This window comes from Artemia sp. Qi Xiang Cuo, chromosome 12 (genome assembly GCF_049724085.1).
Source record: "Artemia sp. Qi Xiang Cuo chromosome 12, ASM4972408v1, whole genome shotgun sequence".
Classification (NCBI taxonomy): Eukaryota; Metazoa; Arthropoda; class Branchiopoda; order Anostraca; family Artemiidae; genus Artemia; species Artemia sp. Qi Xiang Cuo.
Genome location: NC_142805.1, coordinates 12,206,661 through 12,230,924, shown reverse-complemented (window position 1 = coordinate 12,230,924; position 24,264 = coordinate 12,206,661). Strand labels below are relative to the sequence as shown.

Below are 24,264 nucleotides of genomic sequence, written 5' to 3'. Positions count from 1 at the left end.
ATGAATTTGCCATAATTCATATACGATTTCTTTTTATTTATCTTACTTTATGGTTGAAGACTCCGGAATTACATTTGGATATGGTTTAGGGGAAATTTTACACTGTATGAATTTGCCAGAATTCATATACGATTTCTTTTTATTTATCTTACTTTATGGTTGAAGACTCCAGAATTACATTTGGTGATGGTTTAGGGAAAATTTTACACGGTATGAATTTGCCATAATTCATATACGATTTCATTTTATTTATCTTACTTTATTGTTGGAGACTCCGGAATTACATTTGGAGATGGTTTAGGGGAAATTTTACACTGTATGAATTTGCCAGAATTCATATACGATTTCTTTTTATTTATCTTACTTTATTGTTGGAGACTCCAGAATTACATTTGGAGATGGGTTAGAAGAAATGTATATACGTTGCAAATATTCGCAACGCATTTTGCTAATAAAACCCAGACGCCGGGATTCTGAATGCAATACGTGTACCTGCTCTGACTTCAGGTTTGTTTTGCTTCGAACGAACCAAAGATTCAGTTTAAAGTCAATTTCAGAATCGACTTCATGAATTAGAATCAACAGAGACATTGTCGGAATCCTTAGAATTTTGAATTAAGATTTTCAGGAGAGGCCCGAGGATTATGAAAATGTTTAGATGACTTTTAACTGGATTTTTGGTTTAATCTAGGCGAAGAAATGAGATTCTTAGCAGATACGACCGAATGAAATGTGGAAGACATTTTGAGAAGCTGGATTCGTGAATCCAGATTCTCATTGGTTTTTATAACATATTGCATTCCTAGATTGTATAAACAATCCTACATTACATAATCGGTTGCGTCAGTTCACGAAATATAGAGGACAGGGGCCAAAACACATTATACAAAATCTGAAGGAAGGTGATATTTTTTATGCTTTTAAAAATTTTTTTCAATGAAAAACTGAGAAAATACTAAAAAAGACGTTCCTTTTTTCAAAATCAAGGGGAAAGGGAAAAATATAGTGAGCAACCAAAACCTCCCGCACAGACACTGCTATTCACTTATATCCTAAATAACCACGTCGTCATTCATATATGTGGATCCACACCAATAATTAGGGCTTGTAAATTTAGTGATGTATCTAGCGGAATACCAAAAGCTAAGATATTCTTTATAAATATCTTCTAGAACCAGTGATAGGGTTCCATTCATATCTAAAAGTTAAATGTGGTGGAATAGAAACTATAACCCAAACAAAAAGAATTGTGGATCGATAAGAAATTTTTAACTAATACAAACGAAATTTTTATTTAAAATTGACAACCAACATTGAAATCATTCGAACTTCAAGGTTAGGCAATACAAAAAAAAGAAAGAAAAAAAGCTTGTTTCTGAGACAAAATTTCTACATATTCAGTGAAGCTACTGCTCCTTGCAGCAATTTTTTTTTTTACTAAAAGCGCTGTCCCAAGATTGCTGGCTCCCTGACCTTCCCAGGCTCCTGAAGACAGAGACAGGTCAGTGAAGAAAAAGCTTTAGTTTAAAACCAAGGAAAATTTAAATATATTTGAGGAGGGGTGCGAGTGCAAGGTTACATCAGCTATTGCAGCTCCATCCAAATCAAGAAAAATAGTGCTTTTAATTGACTAGTACAGAACAAATGTCAGAACAAAGTACAGAACAAAGTACCAGTACAGAACACAGTACAGAACAGTACAGAACAAAGTACAGAACAAAATAGTGCTTTTAATTGACCAGTACAGAACAAATGTCAGAACAAAGTACAGAACAAAGTACCAGTACAGAACACAGTACAGAACAGTACAGAACAAAGTACAGAACAAAATAGTGCTTTTAATTGACCAGTACAGAACAAATGTCAGAACAAAGTACAGAACAAAGTACCAGTACAGAACACAGTACAGAACAAAGTACAGAACAAAATAGTGCTTTTAATTGACCAGGACAGAACAAATGTCAAAGGTAAAAGTCATCAAGCGGAATCAGCATATTTCTGACGTGGATTTAAAAACCCAAAATCCGGGATTCTGAATGCAATACGTTTACCTCCTCTGACTTCAGGTTTGTTTTACTTCGAACGAACCAAAGATTCAGTTTAAAGTCGATTTCAGAATTGACTTCAGGAATTAGAATCAACAGAGACATTTAAAGCATACATTTCAACAGTAAAGCATATCATATATTAAATACGCAACCTAACCTAGGTACCTCCCCCCCCCTAAACCCCCCAAAACAGCAGTTTAAATATCGCAAACTAAATGAAAAATATCTTTGCTTTCCATTTCTGAATAGCGACCTCTTTAAAATAACCTGTCGGGCTGTTTTCGTCTTTCATTAGTATATAAAAGCGACCATATAACGCACCAGTACCAAAAATTATGAGTATATATCTCGAGTATCTTTTTATAAAACTCAAAAGTAATCGTAAATATATGATCTGGTCAACATAAATAAAACACGGAATAAAGAATAGGGAATCCAACGAGAAAAACGTAAAGATCTTGAGATTTCGGGGGAGACCACATCAGTGACCGTCCCATTCTTCTCTGCATGTGCACCATCGCGTCTTCATCACTTCAAAAGAGTAAAGCTAACACATAAAATAGCATTGCATAAATTTATTAAATGTTCCCAAAGCGAAATTTAACAAAAAAACAACAATAAGGAATTAAAGATAATAGCGAGATGCTCTAGAAATAGTATCTACCTACATCACAGTCAATACCAAAATTGCTGGAACATAAACCCCGAAATGCTAGTATCGAGACATAAATGCATGCATTTATACATATATATACTTATACAATATTAAAATATACTGTTACTATTATGTATATCCATAAAGCACTAATATGTTATAACCTTAAACGGGATATCTTCGTTTTAACTCCTTTTTCGAACATCTAAGATTCCATCGTCTTGACGATAAATCCACAAAGCACTAAGAAAGATCCAAAATTACTAGTAAAATAAAAGATATCTGAAGTAGGTTAATTAAGTAACTTCATTTACACATGCATTACCAGAATTTAATCGTTTATCGGACAGATCTTTATCGGACATTTATCGGGCAGGTATATTAGACAGAAAAGCTGAAGCAAAAATCAAACGAACATTAATCCCTACGAAATATTACGTTTTACGACAGCAGTTGCAAAAATATTTTTTTTATTCTGTGGAGAAAATTATAAAACCGGAATTCCATTTTTCATTGTTAAATATCTGTTACTAACGTAGTAGATTATCCATCTCTAAATTACCATTTTTATATTTGCTAGTTTTGCTGGCAAAATCTGTTCTATTTAAATATTTATTAACAATTTTCAGAGAAAAAATTTCACCCATCAGCAGAAAGTTTTATTGGTAAAAAAGTTTTACTACCCCCCCCCCATATAGTTTTACTACCCCATACAATTTTGTATGTGTTTTTTTTATTTTTTCTGTACCCCCCCCCCCTCCCGAAAAAAATCTTCTCCCATCACCCACCAAAAACAAGCCTATAAGTAGACAACTTTTCCTTATTTTGCTCTCTTTTAAATTAATTGTCTATCTCCACTCAACAAGTCAAACCAGTGATAACATCTTATCAAAGGCATTATCAGAAGACCTTTAAATTTGTCAAGTTTGATAGTGCATTATCTAAGAGAAAAAATAATCAAACAAGGTCTATCCTCGCTTCCATCACCCTTCATTATATCTCGTTTTTATGAGAGGGGTGCTCGGGATCTCATAACAGATCTTCATGTTTCAGGTCACAAGTCGAGTCTAGTTCGACATATTTCCCTGTTAGCAGACAGGAATGTGTCTATAGCACCATCAAAGTAAAGTCAATACAAAATGGTATTTTAATGCCTAATCTGAATTAGAATTGATACTTCTCTGGTATAATTAATGCTAATACTCTATAGTCATTTCATAAAATATTAATTTAGTTCTCATTTTTTACAATAGTCTACTGCATCACTAAGTAATGAAGAGCTGTAGAAAATAAGTCTACAAAATACCACAGTATTTGATTTCTGACAAGGTAGTATTGCCATCAGTTGCACTAATTCGGGGGAAGGGGTTTTAGCCCCTCTCCTATATTTTGAAAAATACTTTTTTGGAGTATTTTTAATATAAAATTCTTTTTTGTGTTTTTATTTTAAAAAACGACAAATCTGCCTCTTTCACCCTCCCTGTATTTGGAAAATACATTCTCCCTCCCTCATAAATTTTTGTCAATTGACGCCACTGATTGTCTTCTTAGAAATGAGAATTTGTGGACTGTACCATTTTTCAGGCTTAAAACTCATTTGTCAAGACTTTTCTACACGTTATTCAGATCAATTTTTTCTAATACATTTGTTTTTCTCAGAAGTGTTTGTACAAGCCAAACAGCGAGACAGCTATTTATCCTTCCGGTCACATGTCAATAAGTTTCGCTAGATTTTCCTTCTGAGCAAATAAGAGCTGTGCAAAATCTATAAGCAGACAGAACCATTCAACATGCCATAGAATATACTACAAAAATTATGTAAATTCTTTCTTTTAACCAATCATGTAAAGCTAGGAGGCAAATTCGTAAGTTATATATATATTATACAATCATATAATACAGTTTTAATATATAATTATATTATTATAATTAAATTATACAATTATATCATTGTATAATTATATATAAGCTGACTGTTGGCGTTTTAGTTATCCTCATATTTTAGAAGTTATGTGGTAAAAAATAAAAATTACAAAATATCAGTTGATTATTATCAAACAAAGTTCATTTGGCAGCAGAGCTTATCAACTGGTTGATAAATACCACTCGACTCCAGCAGCAGTAAATTCCGTTCGCCATGGGCAGCTTCAGATCTCACACAGAAAGGCATTTATGCGAAAAAAAACTCCAAATTCAGTCATGCTTGTCTTGCTCTTAACATCCAGTCTTAGGCACCCAAAATACTGAACGTCATTGTGATTCAGCAGCTTCTCCTCTATTGAGGCTGACGACGCAAGTGTGACTCTAACACTGAAGTTCCGAAAATTAGCTTTCAACACCTTTGACATGAATTCTTTCATAACGTCATCGTATGCTACTTATTGGATGAAAAAAAACCTCACATGAGTTGGCAGACTCTAAAAGTCTCTTTCTCTGAAAGTCACTACTGGATAAAATGGCTTGCGTTTATCATTATTATCCGACGCCAAATTGTTTCATTTTGCTTATTTTGTTTCATTTGCTGATTCTTTTGCTTATCAAAAAATTTATCAACTGGATTATCCTGGCATTTCAAACTAGCCTTGCCAGACCTGCCAGATCTTGACCCAACCAAGACTCCCTTAGTTAGTTCATCTGTCTTCTATGGATTTGATAAGATCATGGAACTCGCCAGATCTTGCCAGGAACCTTGCCAGACCCGCCAGATCTAGACCAAACCAAGACTCCAACAGTTAGTTCATCTGTCTTCTATGGATTTGATAAGATCATGGAGCCCGACAGATCTTGCCAGGAACCTTGCCAGACCCGCCAGATCTTGACCAAACCAAGACTCCCCCAGTTAGTTCATCTGTCTTCTATGGATTTGATAAGATCATGGAACACGCCAGATCTTGCCAGGAACCTTGCCAGACCCGCCAGATCTAGACCCAACCAAGACTCCAACAGTTAGTTCATCTGTCTTCTATGGATTTGATAAGATCATGGAGCCCGCCAGATCTTGCCAGGAACCTTGCCAGACCCGCCAGATCTTGACCAAACCAAGACTCCCCCAGTTAGTTCATCTGTCTTCTATGGATTTGATAAGATCATGGAACCCGTCAGATCTTGCCAGGAACCTTGCCAGAGCCCGCCAGATCTCGACCCAACCAAGACTCCCTCAGTTAGTTCATCTGTCTTCTATGGATTTGATAAGATCATGGAACTCGCCAGATCTTGCCAGGAACCTTGCCAGACCCGCCAGATCTCGACCCAACCAAGACTCCAACAGTTAGTTCATCTGTCTTCTATGGATTTGATAAGATCATGGAACCCGCCAGATCTTGCCAGGAACCTTGCCAGACCCGCCAGATCTTGACCAAACCAAGACTCCCCCAGTTAGTTCATCTGTCTTCTATGGATTTGATAAGATCATGGAACCCGTCAGATCTTGCCAGGAACCTTGCCAGAGCCCGCCAGATCTCGACCCAACCAAGACTCCCTCAGTTAGTTCATCTGTCTTCTATGTATTTGATAAGATCATGGACCACGCCAGATCTTGCCAGGAACCTTGCCAGACCCACCAGATCTTGACCTAACCAAGACTCCCCCAGTTAGTTCATCTGTCTTCTATGGATTTGAAAAGATCATGGAACCCACCAGATCTTGCCAGGAACCTTTCCAGACCCGCTAGATCTTGACCCAACCAAGACTCCCCCAGTTAGTTCATCTGTCTTCTATGGATTTGATAAGATCATGGAACCCGTCAGATCTTGCCAGGAACCTTGCCAGAACCCGCCAGATCTTGACCTAACCAAGACTCCCCCAGTTAGTTCATCTGTCTTCTATGGATTTGAAAAGATCATGGACACCATGTGACCTATGTGATCTGACCTAAAACTCGAGGAGGCATAAGTAAGCCTCATTGATTTTGCACATATCTTTAAAATGATTCAGCTAGGAGGCGAAGTCGTAAGTTATAGTTTTATATTATATATAACTAAACTATGTAATTACAAAATTATATATAAGTGTCAAGATATGATAAGGTCCTGGATACTGTGACTTCACGTTTAACTGGATCTTCACCAGACTACATTGAAAGGAGGAGGATGGGTCTTAAAACTTAAGTAGTACTATTTTATTAAAATGATATTATTTTATAAACAATATATTATTTAAAAAAATGTCAGATATATTATTATTATGATTATAAAATACTTCCTTATGTCATTCCTAGAGGCGCATAACTTTACATTACCAGCCCCCTCCTCTCCCCCCCCCCTATGTGTAATGTATAGCCCAAATTATATGTACTCAATGAATTTTCTACAGACCAATTTCTTCAGATTAATTTAACGACAAACAAGCAGTTTAAACTGTCCTACTTAAGGAAAGTCAGATAGAAATGAAATTGAATTATGAAAATTATGAAAAAATAATTCATAGAAAAAGAAATGAATTATGTTTGTGAGGAAGACACCCCCTCCCTCCCCCTAGAGCTCTCAGGGAAAGGATTGTAAGTTATGCCCTTGGGGCATATAAGGTTCTTGTAAAAAGGGTGGTCGTATAAGCTTTAGAGGGGACTCATTAGATTAGTAATCAGAAGTTCTAGTGATCTTTTCAAGAGTCACAGTGATCGGAGCGCAGATATACACAAATATAATCTTTTATTCTACTCTTAATATATTCATGCAATATAAGGGTGACTGCTACTTCCTTATTATCCATATTGCTGTCATATATAATTTGGACTTGTATGAGTATAAGAATCAGGAAATTGTGACTGCTTTTTTACTAGGGTTTGCTTGGCCTGTAAAAGAAATCTTTTTTGTTTCTCTAGGACAGTTGAGGATATAAATTCGTGGGTAACAGGAAGCACCACCTCACAAAAAATCGTTAAGGAGGCCTGAATGAGCCTCCTTGATTTTGGAATTATCTGCAAATAATTCCAGACCATTAGAGCTTAACAGATCTTACTAAATAGAACTATAGTAGAGTAGGCACTCAGTACGTGTTCGCTTGTGTAAAAAAAAGAAGATGGTTCACATTTTTTAATTTAACGATACAATATAAGTGAAAACCCAATTCAATAAAAATAATTTTGAGCTTCTTCATGAGTTCTTTGAAAAGTTCTGTCCCGAAACACGAATAGATATAAAAACAAACAATAAGGGTCTAAACTAATCAAGGCCGTACCCAGGATTTTTTCGGAGGGGGTTTTATTAAAAAACAAAATTTCGGGGGGAGGGGGGGGGGTAAACAAAAAAACTTCAAAAAACGCATACAAAATTTTGTTTATATCCATTTTTGTTACGTTTTTATGAGTTAGACAAACATTTCATGGGGTGGGGGGGGTCAAACCCCCTAGCCCCCCCCCCCTCTGGGTACGGCCTTCAAACTAATATACAACCCTTAAACTATTTTCGAATAATAATTAAAGCAAGTAATTAGATCAGCATAATTCTTTTTGAGTATTCTAATAGCCCCTCCAATGAAAAACTTAATATTTTGAATTAAAAAACATAAAACCACAATACATAAAGTCAAACACTAAACGCTATTATCGTACATATGCTCACAACTAGATAAAAAGAACTAAAAAAAAGGAAAAAACATACAATAAACTCTACATTGCCTGACAGCAAATTGAGATAAAAAAAAAAAACAATTTTGGAAATTGATGTGATTGGGTGGCTCTTTTTTTTCTATATCCGTCTTTTGATTTTTGAGTGCTCTAATCTATTTTATACACCTGAGTGGAGGTTTTGACAAAATATTATCTTCCTCTTTTTCTTCTTGTCCTCTTTTTCTTCTCCAAGGTTTTCGAATTTCAGTTTTTGAATTTGGATCCAAGGTTTTTGAAAAAAGAACTTGAATTTCTACGGAAATATATAAAATAAACTCTAGATTGCCTGATAGCAAATTGAGATACAGAAAAAAATGGGCAATTGATGTGATTCAATGGCTCTTTTATTATTTTTTTTAGGTCAGTCTTTTCATTTTTAAGTGCTCGAATCGATTTTATACGCCTGAGTGGAGGTTTTGACCCAAATATTTATATATTATTTATTATATTATTATATTATTTATATTATATTATTATATTATATTATTATATTATTATATTATTATTTATATATTATTATATATTATATATTATTTCAGATTTTTATTGACTGAGTTTTTCCTCTTTTTCTTCTTCTATGCTTTTTGCTGTGTGTCATGTTTAATGAATGTTGCCTTACAGATTACTTAAGGAATAACCACGATCAAAGGTAAACACAACAGAAACTTAGAGAGATAAGCAATTTCTCAAAAAAGGAGTGAGCCTGAAAAATAGCTGCACAGTTGGTACACTAACTTGGCTTGACTGCGCAGGGATGAACGCCAAACTCCCCCTTTTTTTTTACAGAATAACAACGGTCGAGAGTATACAAAATTAAATTTAACATCTAAGGCCTAAACAGAGGAAAATAGCATAACTGATGAAAACGATTTTTTCCCGTCTCTTCTATTAAGACATAGATCCAAAGGGGTCACTGACTTTTCAAACATCTTGTTTACATCTCAAGAGTGCCAAGTGTGCCACACATCTCCACTAGGTGTGGAATCTACGGAACGCTTGGCACAGTTCCGCTTAACATGGCACATGCCGCATGGTTTCTGAAAGTCAGCGAACCACGTGCCACATGGCACATGCCACATGTGTGTGGTTTCTGAAAGTCGGCGACCCATCGTGATTTCGCAAAAAAAAAGAATATAATTCAAATGCATAATTTTTTATAAATACATTTAAGAGAAAATGTCAAATGCATATTTTTTAAACAAACAGAACCAGAAAAAATTGCAAGATTTTTTCAAAACTTTTTTTTTAGGTCCGGCTTTTGATTTTTTAATGCTCTAATTTATTTTATACGCCAGAGTGGAGGTTTTGACCCAAATATTTATGTTATTTACAGATTTTTATTGACTGAATTTCTCCTCTTTTTCTTCTCTAAGGTTTTTTCCTTGTGTCAAGTTTAGTCAATGTGGCCTTACAGATTATTGCTAAAATAACCACGATCAAAGTTGCAAACAACAGAAAATTAGGAAGCTTAACAATTTCTCAAAAAGGAGGGAGCCTGGGGCATAATGAAAACTAGCTGCACAGTTTGCACACTAACTTGGCTTTATTTAGCCGCACGGATGAACGCCAAACTCCCAATTTGTTCTTAATTTAAAGAATAACAACGATCAAGGATATACAAAACTAAATTTAACATCTAAGGTCCAAACAGAAGAAAAATGCATAATTGATAAAATAATTTTTCTCCCTTTTTAATACATACATATTAAAAGACATAGATCCAAAAAGATTTCAAAGGGGTCACTAATTCTCCAATACTTGGTGTACATCTCAGAGCGCCAAGTGTGCCACAGATCACGACTGGGCGTGGCATCTACGAAACGCGTGGCACATGGAAAAACGCACACCATGGAAAAAGTATAATTGAAATGCACAATTTTCTATAAATACATTTAAATGGAAATGTCAAATGCATCGTTTTTAAGGAAACAGAACCAGAAAAAAGTGACTAATATCAAAAGAAGTGTTAACTACATTTAACAACTAATGCCTAAATACAAGAAAAATAGCACCATTATTGGTGTCCCATTTCGGTCTTAGCGCCACCCGGCTGTCAGACGCCTATATAATTTTTCGCTGAAAACTGTCGCAAATCTTTTAAATTTTAATTTTCGCAGTTTAGTTTGAAGATACTCATTAAGTCTTCATTTTCAATCTCGGTCTTCCTTAAACACTTTACAAAGTATTAATAAATACTTTGTGGAATTTTATTGTCACATCCATTTTCGGATCATTATATATAACCTATTTCCGTTTGCGACTGATTTTAAGCAAGAAAAGAATATGGTCATTTGGTTTCAGCGCCACACAAGAATCGAACTGAAATAAAGCTAAAGAGAATGTTTTCTTAGGGAGTGTACATTTCACTTTATGGGTCTGCAGTAGCAAAAATAATTTTAAATATGTCATTTAAACCTTATTTAAACATGTCTAATTTAAGTCTCAGAATATTCAACCTGGTATATATTTTAAATGCATTTACACTATAATTCATTTCATTCAATTTCTTAACTTGTTTACTTTAATTCTTTATTCTCAATTCTTATTAGTAATTTTTATTTTATTATCCTGCACTGAGGACAGTCAAGCGGATGTCTTGACCGAAATATTTGTATTTTAGTCTACATTTTTCACTGGCTTGTGTAATCCTCGTTTTTCTCTTCTTTACTATTTTTCGTTTTATCATGATTAGCCAGTGTGGTCTCAGAAATTATTTAAGTGACCAGGGATTGTATGTTTTTACACACGAGTTCCCGATAGAGTTCAAGCAGGGAATACTTCTGAGGAAATCCATAAGTTAGACACGCCGATTTTACAATCTTTACCTTTTACGGGACTTATTTTGTGCGATAAAGCTTTTAATGTGCGATTATTTCAAAATTATTTACTCAATTAAGGTTTAGAGTGACTGTCACATCATTTCTTTTGATATTGTTGCAAGTTAAGTAAATGACAGCCACGACACAGCAAACGACCTTGCAAAGGGTAACAGCGTTGTTGAGGTTCATCCGTCAGCTGAATCCCGCAATCCTAAAATAAAATATTCTGTATTTTAATTTACAATAAAATAAAATTAGTAAATATATAACGTTATGTATATAAAGTAAACATATGTCAAATCGAACCAATATGGTATGGTTGAACCTAATGTATAACATAATATACATCAATATTATATAATATATAATATATTTAAATATAAAACAAAACAATAAAAAAATAATATTTTATAAAGTAACAACCAGTAAAATTACATTTTCTTATAATATGATTTAAATAAATCTTTTCTTAATGTAAAACATTCTATAATAATTTGTTATTGACAATTTCTTTTTACCTATATGCTTATGATAAATATTTTATAATAGTTGTTAATCACCAGTAAGTTTACATAATATAGATAATACCTATAATATAGCCCAAAACCAGGCCACCACAAATGGGCTATAATATAGCCCAAAGCCCAAAACCAGGCCACCACAGATGTGCTTGCTCCCCCCTCCCCCACTCTGGCCAAGTTTGCGTTCCTTACTCCTTCCCATGCATTTCCTACTTCATTAAAACGTATTTTTATTACGTCTTCCCACCCCACAATAAAGTATACAATACATTATGTCTAATACATATAATTCAATTTTAAAATTCAAAAAACAGAATGATTTACCGTCTGCATCAGAATAAATATAAAAAAGATATTAGGGTGCTTTGCACCCTAAGATAATTAAAAAACCTCTTAAAAAAAAAGAGGTTTTCTCAAATGAAAGGAAAGATATAAAGATATATATATAAAGATATTAGGGTGCTTTGTACCCTAAGATAATTAAAAAACCTCTTAAAAAAAAGAGGTTTTCTCAAATGAAAGGAAAGAGCAACATTAAAACTTAAAAAGAAAATAAATTTTTCAGTATATTAGGGAGATTGTCCCTCATTCTTTACGATAAAATTTTCAGGAGCTGAAAGAATTTAAGAGTGATATCAATATTGCTACTGGGTAATTGAACTATTTGTTTACCGAAATTTTTTTAAAACAATTTAAGTGAAAACCCTATTGTCTAATCCCTCTGAAGCAAATACACTCTATAAAACTTTTCAATTCTTGAGATGCTCTAAAAGATACGTCTCATCCAGTTCTAATTGCTCTTATGCTTGACCAGTCGGTTTTAAAATATTGGGGTTAAAAAATGCTCAAGCTCTTGCAAAAACTCGACAAATAATGTTACAATTCACAATCAATGGATTGACAATGAAATAGTAAGTTTGAAACAAATATTATAACCCATTTTTACATCCAAAAGATATAGAATACTATTATTTTCAAGGGTCCTAAAAAGGCTTAAAGTTGAATTTGCAAGAAAAGAGATTATTGTATTCTTCAAGAGCTTTTTCTTAGATTCTAATGCTTTCTTAGATGCGAGAAAGGTTACTACTCCCGTATATAACAATGCCTTAAATAATGATTAGGAGGGAGTCCGAAATACCAAGAATTCATTATAGAGTCATCTTTCCACAGCTTTTTGAGGCAAGGTTAACGAAGAGATCTTATTTGGAAAGATATCCACAATGAGAGCTGGCAGGAAAACGGAGAGGCTACGCCCCCCAGGAAACCAGAAGACATTTAATAATGTATATAAGTAAGAAAAGAGATTAGTCTCTATTCATCTCCCCAAAAACCTTATCCTATACTTATCCGAAGGCTTGGAAAGAGAAAAAAAAATTGACACAAAATTCACTTTTGTGAATTTCAGAAAAATTCCACAAATTTCACAAAATTAAAAAAATCAAAAAAATTGGGTATAATAATTCACTTTTTGAGGCTCCAGGCAAACTCCCCCTCCTCCGAATCTATGCAAAGATCTAAAGTACCTGATTCCAAAATAGTTGATACTTCATTATTATTATAATAATAGTGATTTATTTACCCACTATCTACAAAAGATCATACCGGAGAATAAAAGGAAAAAACTTCTAAAGCAAGGAAGAATAAAAGGAAAAAACTGAAAACCAACAAAAAGAAACTCTAAAGTTATTATTGGAGAAATTTTTCGTCTCTTCAATATTGCTTTTATCACGGACTTCTCAAGGATTCTCGACCACCTTTTGACTGGATTCAAAATTCCAATTTTTTCGAGATGGGAATTTCGGTGCCGCTTAGGAATACACAATAGGAACTTTGCGTATCTAAAATAACACTTACTAATTTGATCTATATCACTCTCGGCAAGAATATTAGGCGCACCGGCGAGGTAAATAATGGGAGGTTGGCACACAGAACGATAAATTGGAGCAAGCGATTTCCTGGAGTATAGCCCCCGATTGGGGACAACAATCCCGTACACAGTTTCACCGATCCTCAGTGAAACTTAAAACTAAATAATAATTTAAGTTACAATTTGTATTAATTTATTACAAAAAGTTTAAGTTTTAATTTAATCAGCTTAGTCAAATGATAGTTTTCAATAAAATGTATGTATTAATCGTTTGTTTTGTATAATGTTTTAATTCGAGTTCATTCAATAGCGTTATAGTCTTCTTTTGGCAAAAACTGTGGTTTTGCACAACGTTTTGCGCCATATCACTTCGATGTGGCTTAATCTTTTTTACTATTAAATGAATTATTAACTGAATTACTATTAACTTAAGTTTTTTAACTGAAAGTAAGGAGCGACATTAAAACTTAAAACGAACAGAAATTATTCCGCACATAAAAGGGGCTGTCCCCTCCTCAACGCCTCGCTCTTTACGCTAAAGTTTTTTATTGACTTAAAAAATAAAGTTGTGAGACAGAGAGAAACTTTAGCGTAAAGAGCGAGGCGTTGAGGAGGGGACAGCCCCTTTCATATATATTGAATAATTTCTGCTCGTTTTAAGTTTTGATGTCGCTTAAGTTTTAAAATTTGTCTATATTTATTTTTGTTATATTTTTAAGAGTCGAAAAAACATTTCGGGATGGGGGGTTCAAACCTCCTAGCCCTCCCTCCTGGATCCGGTCTTGTCTAAAAGGAAAGTAGATAAAAAGGTTATCTAGGGTTAAGTAGAGTAAACTAGAATAAGTAGTTAATATTTAAAGTAACAGTCAAGTGGAAAAGTAGATCAAAATAGAATAAAGAGACAGCATACTAGAACAATTTGCAATACAAAGTTTTTGTATGATTTAACGCAATTTTTTTTTACCTACAATTACAAAATTTCATCTCTCCCGTCTCCTCCAGCAAATATTGATTAATTTTTAAATTGTTTTCCCCATTTATATCATCAAATAGTTGGAGGTAACAAACTGTAAGTAAGGATCGAGTCGGCTCGATACTAACCGAAACTGTAAAACACGGAATTTTGGTAAAACTAGATCCACCAAAATAATTGACTTTTATGCTGATTTCAAATATACAAAACTAATTAAGTTTAATGCCATCCACCAAATGCTACGAGACTGAAAAAATTTGCCTGATGTTCAGAAAGGGGAAAAATATCCCCCAAAAGTCATGCAACCTTAACGAAAACATGTCACAGAACCCTCTTGAAGAGGTTTAAAGGTCTTATCAACAACAAACTGGATTTTGCATTTTTGCCAGAGGAAATATTACGGACGCGTGTTTTTTTTTTTTCTCCAGGTTGATCGCATCAAACCAATAGTCCTAGAAGATTATGAGAGGGCTCATTTGAACGGATATCAAAAATTCTAGTGCCCTTTTTAAGTAAACAAAAAGATTGGGGGACAACTATCCCCTCAGCCGCACCCATTTTTCCATAAAGACATCTAATCAAAGTGTTTAATATAGTCATTTGATTCAGCGTAGTTGAAGAGTTGAATAACTATGCCTTTGGGGATGATCTGACCCTCCACAGTCCCTGGGGAAGGGTTGTCAGTTACGCAATTTGCCCATTTTTCGCATATATCCTTTGTTATTGGGGTCATACAGATTTTTTTCGCGGGGAGGGGGGGGTTTCTGCAAGGGACTAAAGATTTTCCATGGGGAGAATTTTCTGTGGGGAGGAGGGTTCCAGAGGAAATTTTAAAGGTGGAGAAGGGGGTTTCCTGGCATGATTTGAGAAACGGCGAGAAATCAAAGACAAGGCAATAGCACTTCTGAAGTAAAAAAGGAAAGGGGCTATATGTGTTTTTTTTTTTTCACAAATGCAATCCTATGGAAGACTACTAGATGGTGATCTTTACCATCTACTGCTACTACTACTGCTACTAATGCTACTGTTACTGCTACTATTACTACTAATAAGATTACTACTACTACTAGGGTTGAGGGTATGAACATGAGAATTTCAGGGAATAGTGAGAAAAAATTGAACTAAATCAAACCACATTATGTGCATACAGGTTGTCAAAACAGCGCATCCCAGGAGTCACTCAGGGTATTAAGTTAGAACTTCCAAGGAATGATTAGGGGTGGGGTGATTAATTAACCAACAGAAAATTTATGCGATGTGCTATTACTACCATTACAATACTACTTCTACTGCGTATACTACTAAGGGTGTTGAGCTGAAGATTTCAGAAAATGTTGAGGGGGAAGTTGAGCTAAATTAAAACACACCATGTGCATACAGGTTGTCAAAAGGACACATCAGCAATGTCCCGCGAACTGCTTAGGGTATTAGGTTGAAACTTCCAGCGTATGTTCAGGGGGATGTTGAAAAACACAAAAGTTGTTTTTTTCTTTTTCAGTACGAAGATGAAATTCGTTTGGGACTTTTAAAGGTATTCTTAAGGACCATTTAGTTAAGAATCAAACAGATTAGCATTTTGTTAGTATTTTTTCTTCTTCCTTTTCCTCTGTGGAGTTGATGTCCCCTGAGTGTTTATTTCATGATAGGCTATATGGTTGTCTTCTCTGCGCCTTGACTCCCAGGCCTCAGGTACGGTCTTTTTTTCATCTTATATCTTGTTTCGCTATTGTTCTCTTTTTTTTTTGGTTGTTGTTTATATTGCATTGTTTTTGTTGTTTTTTTACCCCCCTTGTATCCCTAGCCATGTAGCCTTCCGAGGGGGAATACGAGTATTGTAATTCCAAATTGTATTTATTGGTGAATAAAACCCTGAACTCTCTATACTGAAACTAATGCTGCTAGTACTACTACTTATATAACTATTGCTACCACTGAACCTAAGGGTAACAAGGTGAAGCTTTCAGGGAATGTTTTGGCTAAATCAAAACATATTATGTGCTTGTATATTGTCATAATGGTGCAGCAATATTTCTAGAACAGCTAGGGGCATTAAGTTGAAACTTTCAGGGTAGGTTGAAGAAGAATTTGAACTACCCAAAAGGCATTATGTGCATGCTACTACTAGTACTGCTGCTACGATTACCACTAATACTGAGCTTAATGGTAATAAGGTGAAACTTTCAGGGAATGTGAAGGGGGAGTTTATACTAAATCAAAAAACACAATTTGCATGTAGGTTGTCAAAAGAGCATACAAAGATTATCTTAAGAACGGCCTAGAGCATTCAGTTGAAAGTTTCAGGGCATGTAGAGGAGAATATTGAACTAACGAAGAGGCACTGAGTGCATATTGCTACTAAACTACTGCTTCTACTTTTGCTACTACTACCAACCAAAACGTACTATATGGATGTTACTATTACTAATTCTACTGCTACTACTAATTCTAAAACTATTGGTTTTAAGGAGAAATTAGGAAACGTTGAATTAAATTGAAACACGCTATGTATAAGCAGGCTATGAAAAGGGCATATTAGTTATATCTCAGGAACGGCTTAGAGTATTAGGTTGCAACTTTCATGGCATGTTGAGGGTGGATGTTGAACTAATAAAATGCACTATGTGCATACTTCTACTTCAACTAGTAGTAGTATTACTGCTACTACTGACATTAGTACTACTACTACTAAGGCTAATGGTATTAAGATGAAATTTTAGGAATTACCAAGCGGGATTTTGGAATAAATCTGGATACACTATGTGCAAGCATGTTATCAACAAGGCGTATCAGCACTATCTCAGAAACGGCTTAAAAGCATTAAGTTAGAACTACCAGGGCATGAGGAGGGGATCCTGAACTAGACCAAAAAGGCACAATGTGAGCACTGTTTCTTTTACTGGTACTAATACTACTACTGCTATCACTAACTACTACCACTAACAATGCTCAAACTATTATTTTTGCTACTACAACTTCTACTATTGCTAACGCTAAGTGTATGAGGTGAAACTTTCAGGGAGCAGTGAGGACGGTGTAGAGCTGAATCAGAAAACACACTATGTACATGCAGGTAGTCAATAGGGAACAAACGCAATATTCGAGCAAATGCTTAGAGTATTAAGGCGAAGTTTTCAGAGCTTTTGAGGGGATGTTGAACTGAATTAAACACCCTATATATATGTAGGTTATCAAAAGGGTGTACTAACAATATCTCAGCAGCACCTTAGGGTATTAAGCTAAATCTTTCAGGGCTACTAATATTACTACCAGGTTGCCAAAGTAGCATAGATACAATCTCTTAGGAACAGAATATGGTAATAGGTTATATTTTTCAGTGGAAGTTGAGGAGGTGTAAAACTAAATCAAAAGAAACTCCGTGCATTTAGATTTTAGAAAGGGCATATACGCAGTATCCCAGTAATAGCAAGGGGTGTTACGTCAGAAATTTCATAGCTTGTTATTGGAAACGTTGAGCCTAATCAAAAGACACCAAGTTTGTCATAAGGGTGTATTTGCGATATCTTAGGGACGAATAACGATATTAAGTTGAACTTTCAGGGCAGGTTGAAGAGGGTGTTTTGTTAAATATGGTTGTTAAAAGGGCGTATTTGTAACATATATGGAATGACTAAGGGCATTAAGGTGAAACTTTCAGGGGAAGCTGGGGTGCATGTTGAACAAAATCAAAACACACTACATGCATGCAGGTTGTCAAAAGGACGCATCAGCAATATCTCAGGAACGCCTGAAGGTACTAAATTGAACGTTTCAGGACTACTACTACTACGACGACGACTACTACTTGTCTTATACTACTATTGAACTAAATCAAAAGATCTTAAGTTTATTCAGGTTGTCAAAATGGCACAGATGCAATATCTGAGGAATTCAATAGGGTATTAAGTTGAAATTTTCAGGAAAATTTGTGGGGAATGTAAGACAAAATCAAATTAAAGTTTTTGTATACAGATTGTCAAAAGGATGTCTTTGCGATGTACCAGCAAAAACCAAGGATATTACGTTGGACCTTCGGAGTATGCTTTTGAGGATGTTAAACTAAATCAAAAGACACTATTTGCATCCAGTTTTTCCATAGGGCATATCCGCGTTATCTCAAAAACAACAAAGGGTATTAAATTAAGACTGTCAGGGCATGTTGATTGGGAAAATTGAACTAAATTAAAATGCACTATATGTTTTCAAGACTGTCAAAAGGGTGCATCCGCAATACCTCGAGAATTATTCAGGAAGATAAGTTGAAATTTTAGGGCATGCGGAGGGGAATTTCAGGGCATGTGGAGGGAAATTTGTCTATACTCAAAGTTGTGGCTAGGATTCCGTCAGCCCTACAGAATAGCAGATTTTCAATTCATATCTTCAAATATTTTCCCCCGTAACCAACAATCTAAAGCATCACAGTACAACTATTGTTATAAATTGTTACAAAATTTCGTCCAGCCTATAAACAGTTAGCCCAAATCTGGATTTTATAGAAAAAAAACAAAATATTTAAAATATTCTTTTCTTAATCAATGAAAAAGACTATGTGAATTAAAATCGAACAGATATTAATTAAAAGAACTTTTCCACAAAAGAAGTTTTTGAAAGAAAAGTAACGAGCTACATTAAATCAAAGACACGCAGAAATAGAGTCAAACGATATTTTAAGCGTAAAACTACCACAAATCTCTATCAATACATAAATGAAACCCAAAAGGAACAGAAATTGCAATAAATAACCAAGTCAAACTCAAATCGAGCAAAAACTATGAGGAGTAGAACTAACTTCCCCGTGCCTTCTTAAGACCAGAACATAAATTGCATAAATTATTAGAATTTAGTTCTGCTCATTTGTCCTATGAAATATTTTCTGAAAGCTTTTTTTTCTAATTAATTATACAAAACAACACCTTTATTCAACTAAAAATAAGGAAAAATATTAAAAGTTAAAACAAACAGATATTATTCCGAACATGAGAAGGTTGCTCATTCCTCAACCCTCGTTCCTCAATTCCTAAACCCTCGCTCTTTACGCTAAAGCTTGACTTTTTGTCTCAATTCTTTAAGAAAGGCTGCTCAAACCCAAGGGCCGTTGAATTTGAATGAGAGGAGTTTTTAAGGAGCTTTAAGACTTTAGAGTACAGAGCAAAGCTTGGGGAAAGAGCAACCTCCCTTATATACGGAATAAATTTCTGTTCGTTTTAATTTTAATTGTTGCTCCTTACTTTCAGTTGAAAAAAAAATTTATTATTTAATCTATTTCTCCAAAAATGGATGGCTGCCAGAAAATAAGGGTAAGTTGCGTGTTCATTATTCCCTTAGATGCAAGAACAAAAACAGAAATCTACAGAGAATCGTTAAGTGAGGATAAGGATAGTTTTTTTTTCTTTTTTTTTTTTCAATATCAATCTATACAATTCGTCACTCGGCTGGCATTTTAAAAAAGAATATTCTGGGTTCCATTCAGGGTTGCCACCCTAGTTATTTAGAGCTTACCAACCTTAGGGCTTCAGAAACATTTATTTAATAAAAGAAAATACCCCCCCCCCTCCTAAAATTCAAATCCTCTATCCATCTTCAAGCGTAAAAAATTTAATTAACTTAACATTTATTTAATTTCACAAATATAACTTTTACTCAAAGAGGAATGCATTCTCAATAAAATGCTCTTTATTAACAAAAAAGATGAATACCGAGCTTGAACACGCAGCCCCAAGATACTATTTAACAATATTTAACAATTACAATATTTAAGACAAATTAATAGCACAAATAAATACTGATGATATTTAATAACACTAAAGCCTTTTTTGGACCATGACATAAAACTTACAAGTCGAAACAATTTAAATCCACTTCTAATAAATAAATTAGTGAAAGAAAATGGTCCTTCTGTGCCACCAGTTTTCTCAACTCCTTAATACATCAAAACTTCTATCAATTAATACAAAATCCATCTATTCTTCCCTTTTATACCACCCCAGAATATTTCCTACCCCAGTTTATTGAATTCCTTACAAAACTTAAAAACTGAAACCAACCATCCTTCAGATCTTGATATATCAGGTAAAAATTAGGACCTATCTTCGACCTAGCCCTTCCCTTATTATATATGAAATATACGAAAATAAATACATCAAAACTATTAATTCTATACGAAAATAAACTGATTTCCTATGAACTGGTTTTCTTACAGATACTTGCTAATTGTGCGAGTTAATGCATAAACATTTCTTTATATCTTCTTTGTGTTTATCTTTATATCTTCTTTGTGTTTATCTTTATATATTCTTTGTGTTTATCTTTACATCTTCTTTGTGTTTATCTTTATATCTTCTTTGTGTTTATCTTTATATCTTCATTGTGTTTATCTTTATATCTTCTTTGTGTTTATCTTTATATCTGCTGTGTGTTTATCTTTATATCTTCTTTGTGTTTATCTTTATATATTCTTTGTGTTTATCTTTTGATATTCTTTGTGCTTATCTTTATATATGCTTTTTTTTTATCTTTATATATGCGTTGTGTTTATCTTTATATATGCGTTGTGTTTATATTTATATATTCTTTGTGTTTATCTTTATATATTCTTTGTGTTTATATTTACATCTTCTTTGTGTTTATCTTTTTATCTTCTTTGTGTTTATCTTTATATCTTCGTTGTGTTTATCTTTATATCTTCTTTGTGTTTATCTTTATATCTTCTTTGTTTTTATCTTTATATCTTATTTGTGTTTATCTTTATATCTTCTTTGTGTTTATATTTATATCTTCTTTGTGTTTATCTTTATATCTGATTTGTGTTTATCTATTTATATGCTTTGTGTTTATCTATATATATTCGTTGTGTTTATATTTACATATGCTTTGTGTTTATCTTTATATATGCTTTTTGTTTATCTTTATATCTGAGTTTTGTTTATATTTATATATTCTTTGTGTTTATATTTATATATTATTTGTGTTTATCTTTATATCTTATTTGTGTTTATATTTATATATTCTTTTTGTTTATATTTATATCTTCTTTTTGTTTATCTTTATATATTCTTTTTTTTTATATTTATATCTTCGTTGTGTTTATCTTTATATCTTCTTTGTGTTTATCTTTATATCTGCTATGTGTTTATCTTTATATCTTCTTTGTGTTTATCTTTATATCTTCTTTGTGTTTATCTTTATATCTTTTTGTGCTTATGTTCATTACTGTTGGCTGTTACTGAACCTAGCTTTTGTTATTAATAAATTTGATGCACGGTAATCCATTGTTAGCTTAAAAAATGTATCTTCATACTTTTCTAATGTCCTTTGGATCAAACTAGGGTTGGGGAAGTATTAACCACTGACCCAAAGCCGTATCTAGGGGGGGGGGTGCCCGGGTTGTTACCCTCTTCCCCCCAGAAATTGTTATCTTACTCAGAAAGACATAAAATATGACTATAAAGAAACTTCCGTTTCTATTTTTAAAGTCCTCCCAAAATACCCCCCCCCCTTAAACAAAAACACTAGAGACGCCCTTACCCAAGCATTTCTTAATTTACAGGAAAATTTTTGAACTAAGTGTTGGATGATTGAAAATGAGAGGTAACAACTCGTTGTTGCTTAATAATGAGGATTAACACCTTCTACTCGAATAGAAACAGAAAATATTCCTACTTTCAACCAGATTATAATGAACTGACAACAGATGAACCTGTCAATCAATGAACTTACCTGGCAAATATAGCAATCAATATGGTAATCTTGGCCCATGGAGACAACACGAACGGTTTCTTCTGTCCCTTCTAGCGGAGTTATGGCTAGATCACATACGCCACACTTTGGTGCAAATATCCTACAGAAGGGATAAATATGGCTTGATTACAAGGATCTAAGATATTGGAACAAACTTAATAGTGCACCATCAATAAACAGAAAAGCGTACTTTTATTTTACTTTTATATAAGTAATGTACAAATTATTAGCAAGCTACATTTTCACCAACGCTGTCTCATTGGCATGCTGCCTACCGCTAGAGGCCTATGTTTCTCTCGGCGAAACGTTAAGTTTTCAGCCGTATTGGAGGCATTTTTATGTGGTTTAAAAATGGTGTCTACTTTGGGCAATTAAAAGATAGATGGCAATGCATAGAAATAATAAAATTTCAAAATTTTCTTTGCTTGTACTTTACAACAATATGTTCAGTTGCTGTTTAGCGCTTGGTGAATGAACATTTCATTTATAATTACTGAGTTAATACAGGGAAATTTTAATTAATGGTTGCTTATTGTCCTCCCAGTCGCTTAAATTTGACAGTTGCCTAAAGGACAAGTTTTTATGTTCCAGATGTTTTGACTCAAACATTCATGAATAATGCCATTTTCATCTTGTTAGTAGCAAAATTTGCTATTCCTAATGACTCTTAAGATATTATTTGTTATCAGCCCATTTATGCCTACAGGGTTAAAAAGCGATAAGAAACGCTAGCAGAGGTCAGCAACATAGATGCTCAAGCTATGACAGTGGATGAGAACCATGAAAACAAGTTGCAAATCCAAGCTGCAAATCCTTCTGTGGAAGGTTCGTTTTTTTATTTATTTTGCGACCCTATAAATGGCAGAAAACTTCAGAAAAAAGGAAATAGATATCCTAGCAGGCAAATTTTCAAAACGATATGAAAATTATTAGTAAACGATATGAAACGATGATGATATGAACAAATTCGATATCTTCGGACACTTTCTTAAAATTCGAGCACTTAGTCTTAGATCTACTTTTGTGGATAAGGAATCAAAAGTCAAAATCAGCTGACTGATCATTGAATGGCTAAGAATAAGAGATAGACAATGAATTAGAAATCGAAAAGTTTGCCTATCTCATTACTTAAACAAAATTTACAAATTCAGATGTGACAAAACTATCAAAAATACTAAAAAGTGAATTTTTTTGGGGCTAATATGTGTCCTCTAAATAAATGTGTCTGTTGCCATTTTTTGGGAGGGGAGTTCGAAAGATTTTCTCCAGCGGAATAATTTTACACCCTAATTTTTTCATATCTTTTCGTAAACGCGATAAAATCACGGTCTTTTTATCGTGAACTTGGATGTTTTGCTTCATTGTCTTCGAGCCAACGCTCGTGCAATTTATGGTTTCCCATTCTAGGAAGAATCACAACAAGGGATGGCTGTAGAACCATAACCGGGAAAGCAATCCCATTGTACGCACCAAACACTGATCACGGCGCAAAAAAAATCGGTTGAGAAGCAATTTGATGTGAATGAAAGAAGTTCTCTCGTTAGTAATGCTTCTGAGGATCGATTGCCGTCTGCCAATGATTGAAAACAATGATCCTTCCTTTCCTCTGAGGATCAAGTTTTACCTGCCCAAGCTGGTTTGAAGCTGGCAGGCGCGAGGAAAGCAATTGTAGAGCCCTTAATACCATCAATGAAAGACCGGCTACAGAAGCACAGTAAAAAGAATATACAATAGCGACAAAGACTATACTCTCCATTAAACATATATGACACAGATCTAAAAAAATGCAAGATTCATACTCCGCCTTCGCGCATGTATGAATCCGATTTACACATCACGGTGAGCTTAAGGAAACTGAACTCGGCTGTGACGACACGGTTCAGAGTCTTACCGCGCGGTATGAAATATGTGTCATGTTTGGAAAAAGAAATCGCTACTATATATTCTTTCTACTGTGTACAGAAGCAACAAAAACAGATGGACAATCCCTATCTCAAAATTCCAGGTTTGAAGGGGCCCCAATCACCTAAAAGACTAGACTC

General features: G+C 34.1%; 1 protein-coding gene across 3 annotated transcripts in view; it reads right to left on the bottom strand.

Annotated features, from left to right (window-relative positions):
• Positions 1-2,608: 2,608 nt before the first annotated feature.
• jub (LIM domain-containing protein jub) overlaps positions 2,609-24,264 on the bottom strand; it is a 79,638-nt gene continuing 57,982 nt past the window's right edge. For all 3 annotated transcript variants that reach the window (XM_089098401.1, XM_089098400.1, XM_089098402.1), the window contains exons 7-8: positions 22,202-22,322; positions 2,609-11,338 (exon numbers count right to left, since the gene is read on the bottom strand). In XM_089098401.1, the coding sequence (XP_088954527.1) occupies positions 11,225-11,338; positions 22,202-22,322 (235 nt within the window). In that variant the 3' untranslated portion in view covers positions 2,609-11,224. The remainder of the gene's footprint in view (positions 11,339-22,201; positions 22,323-24,264) is intronic.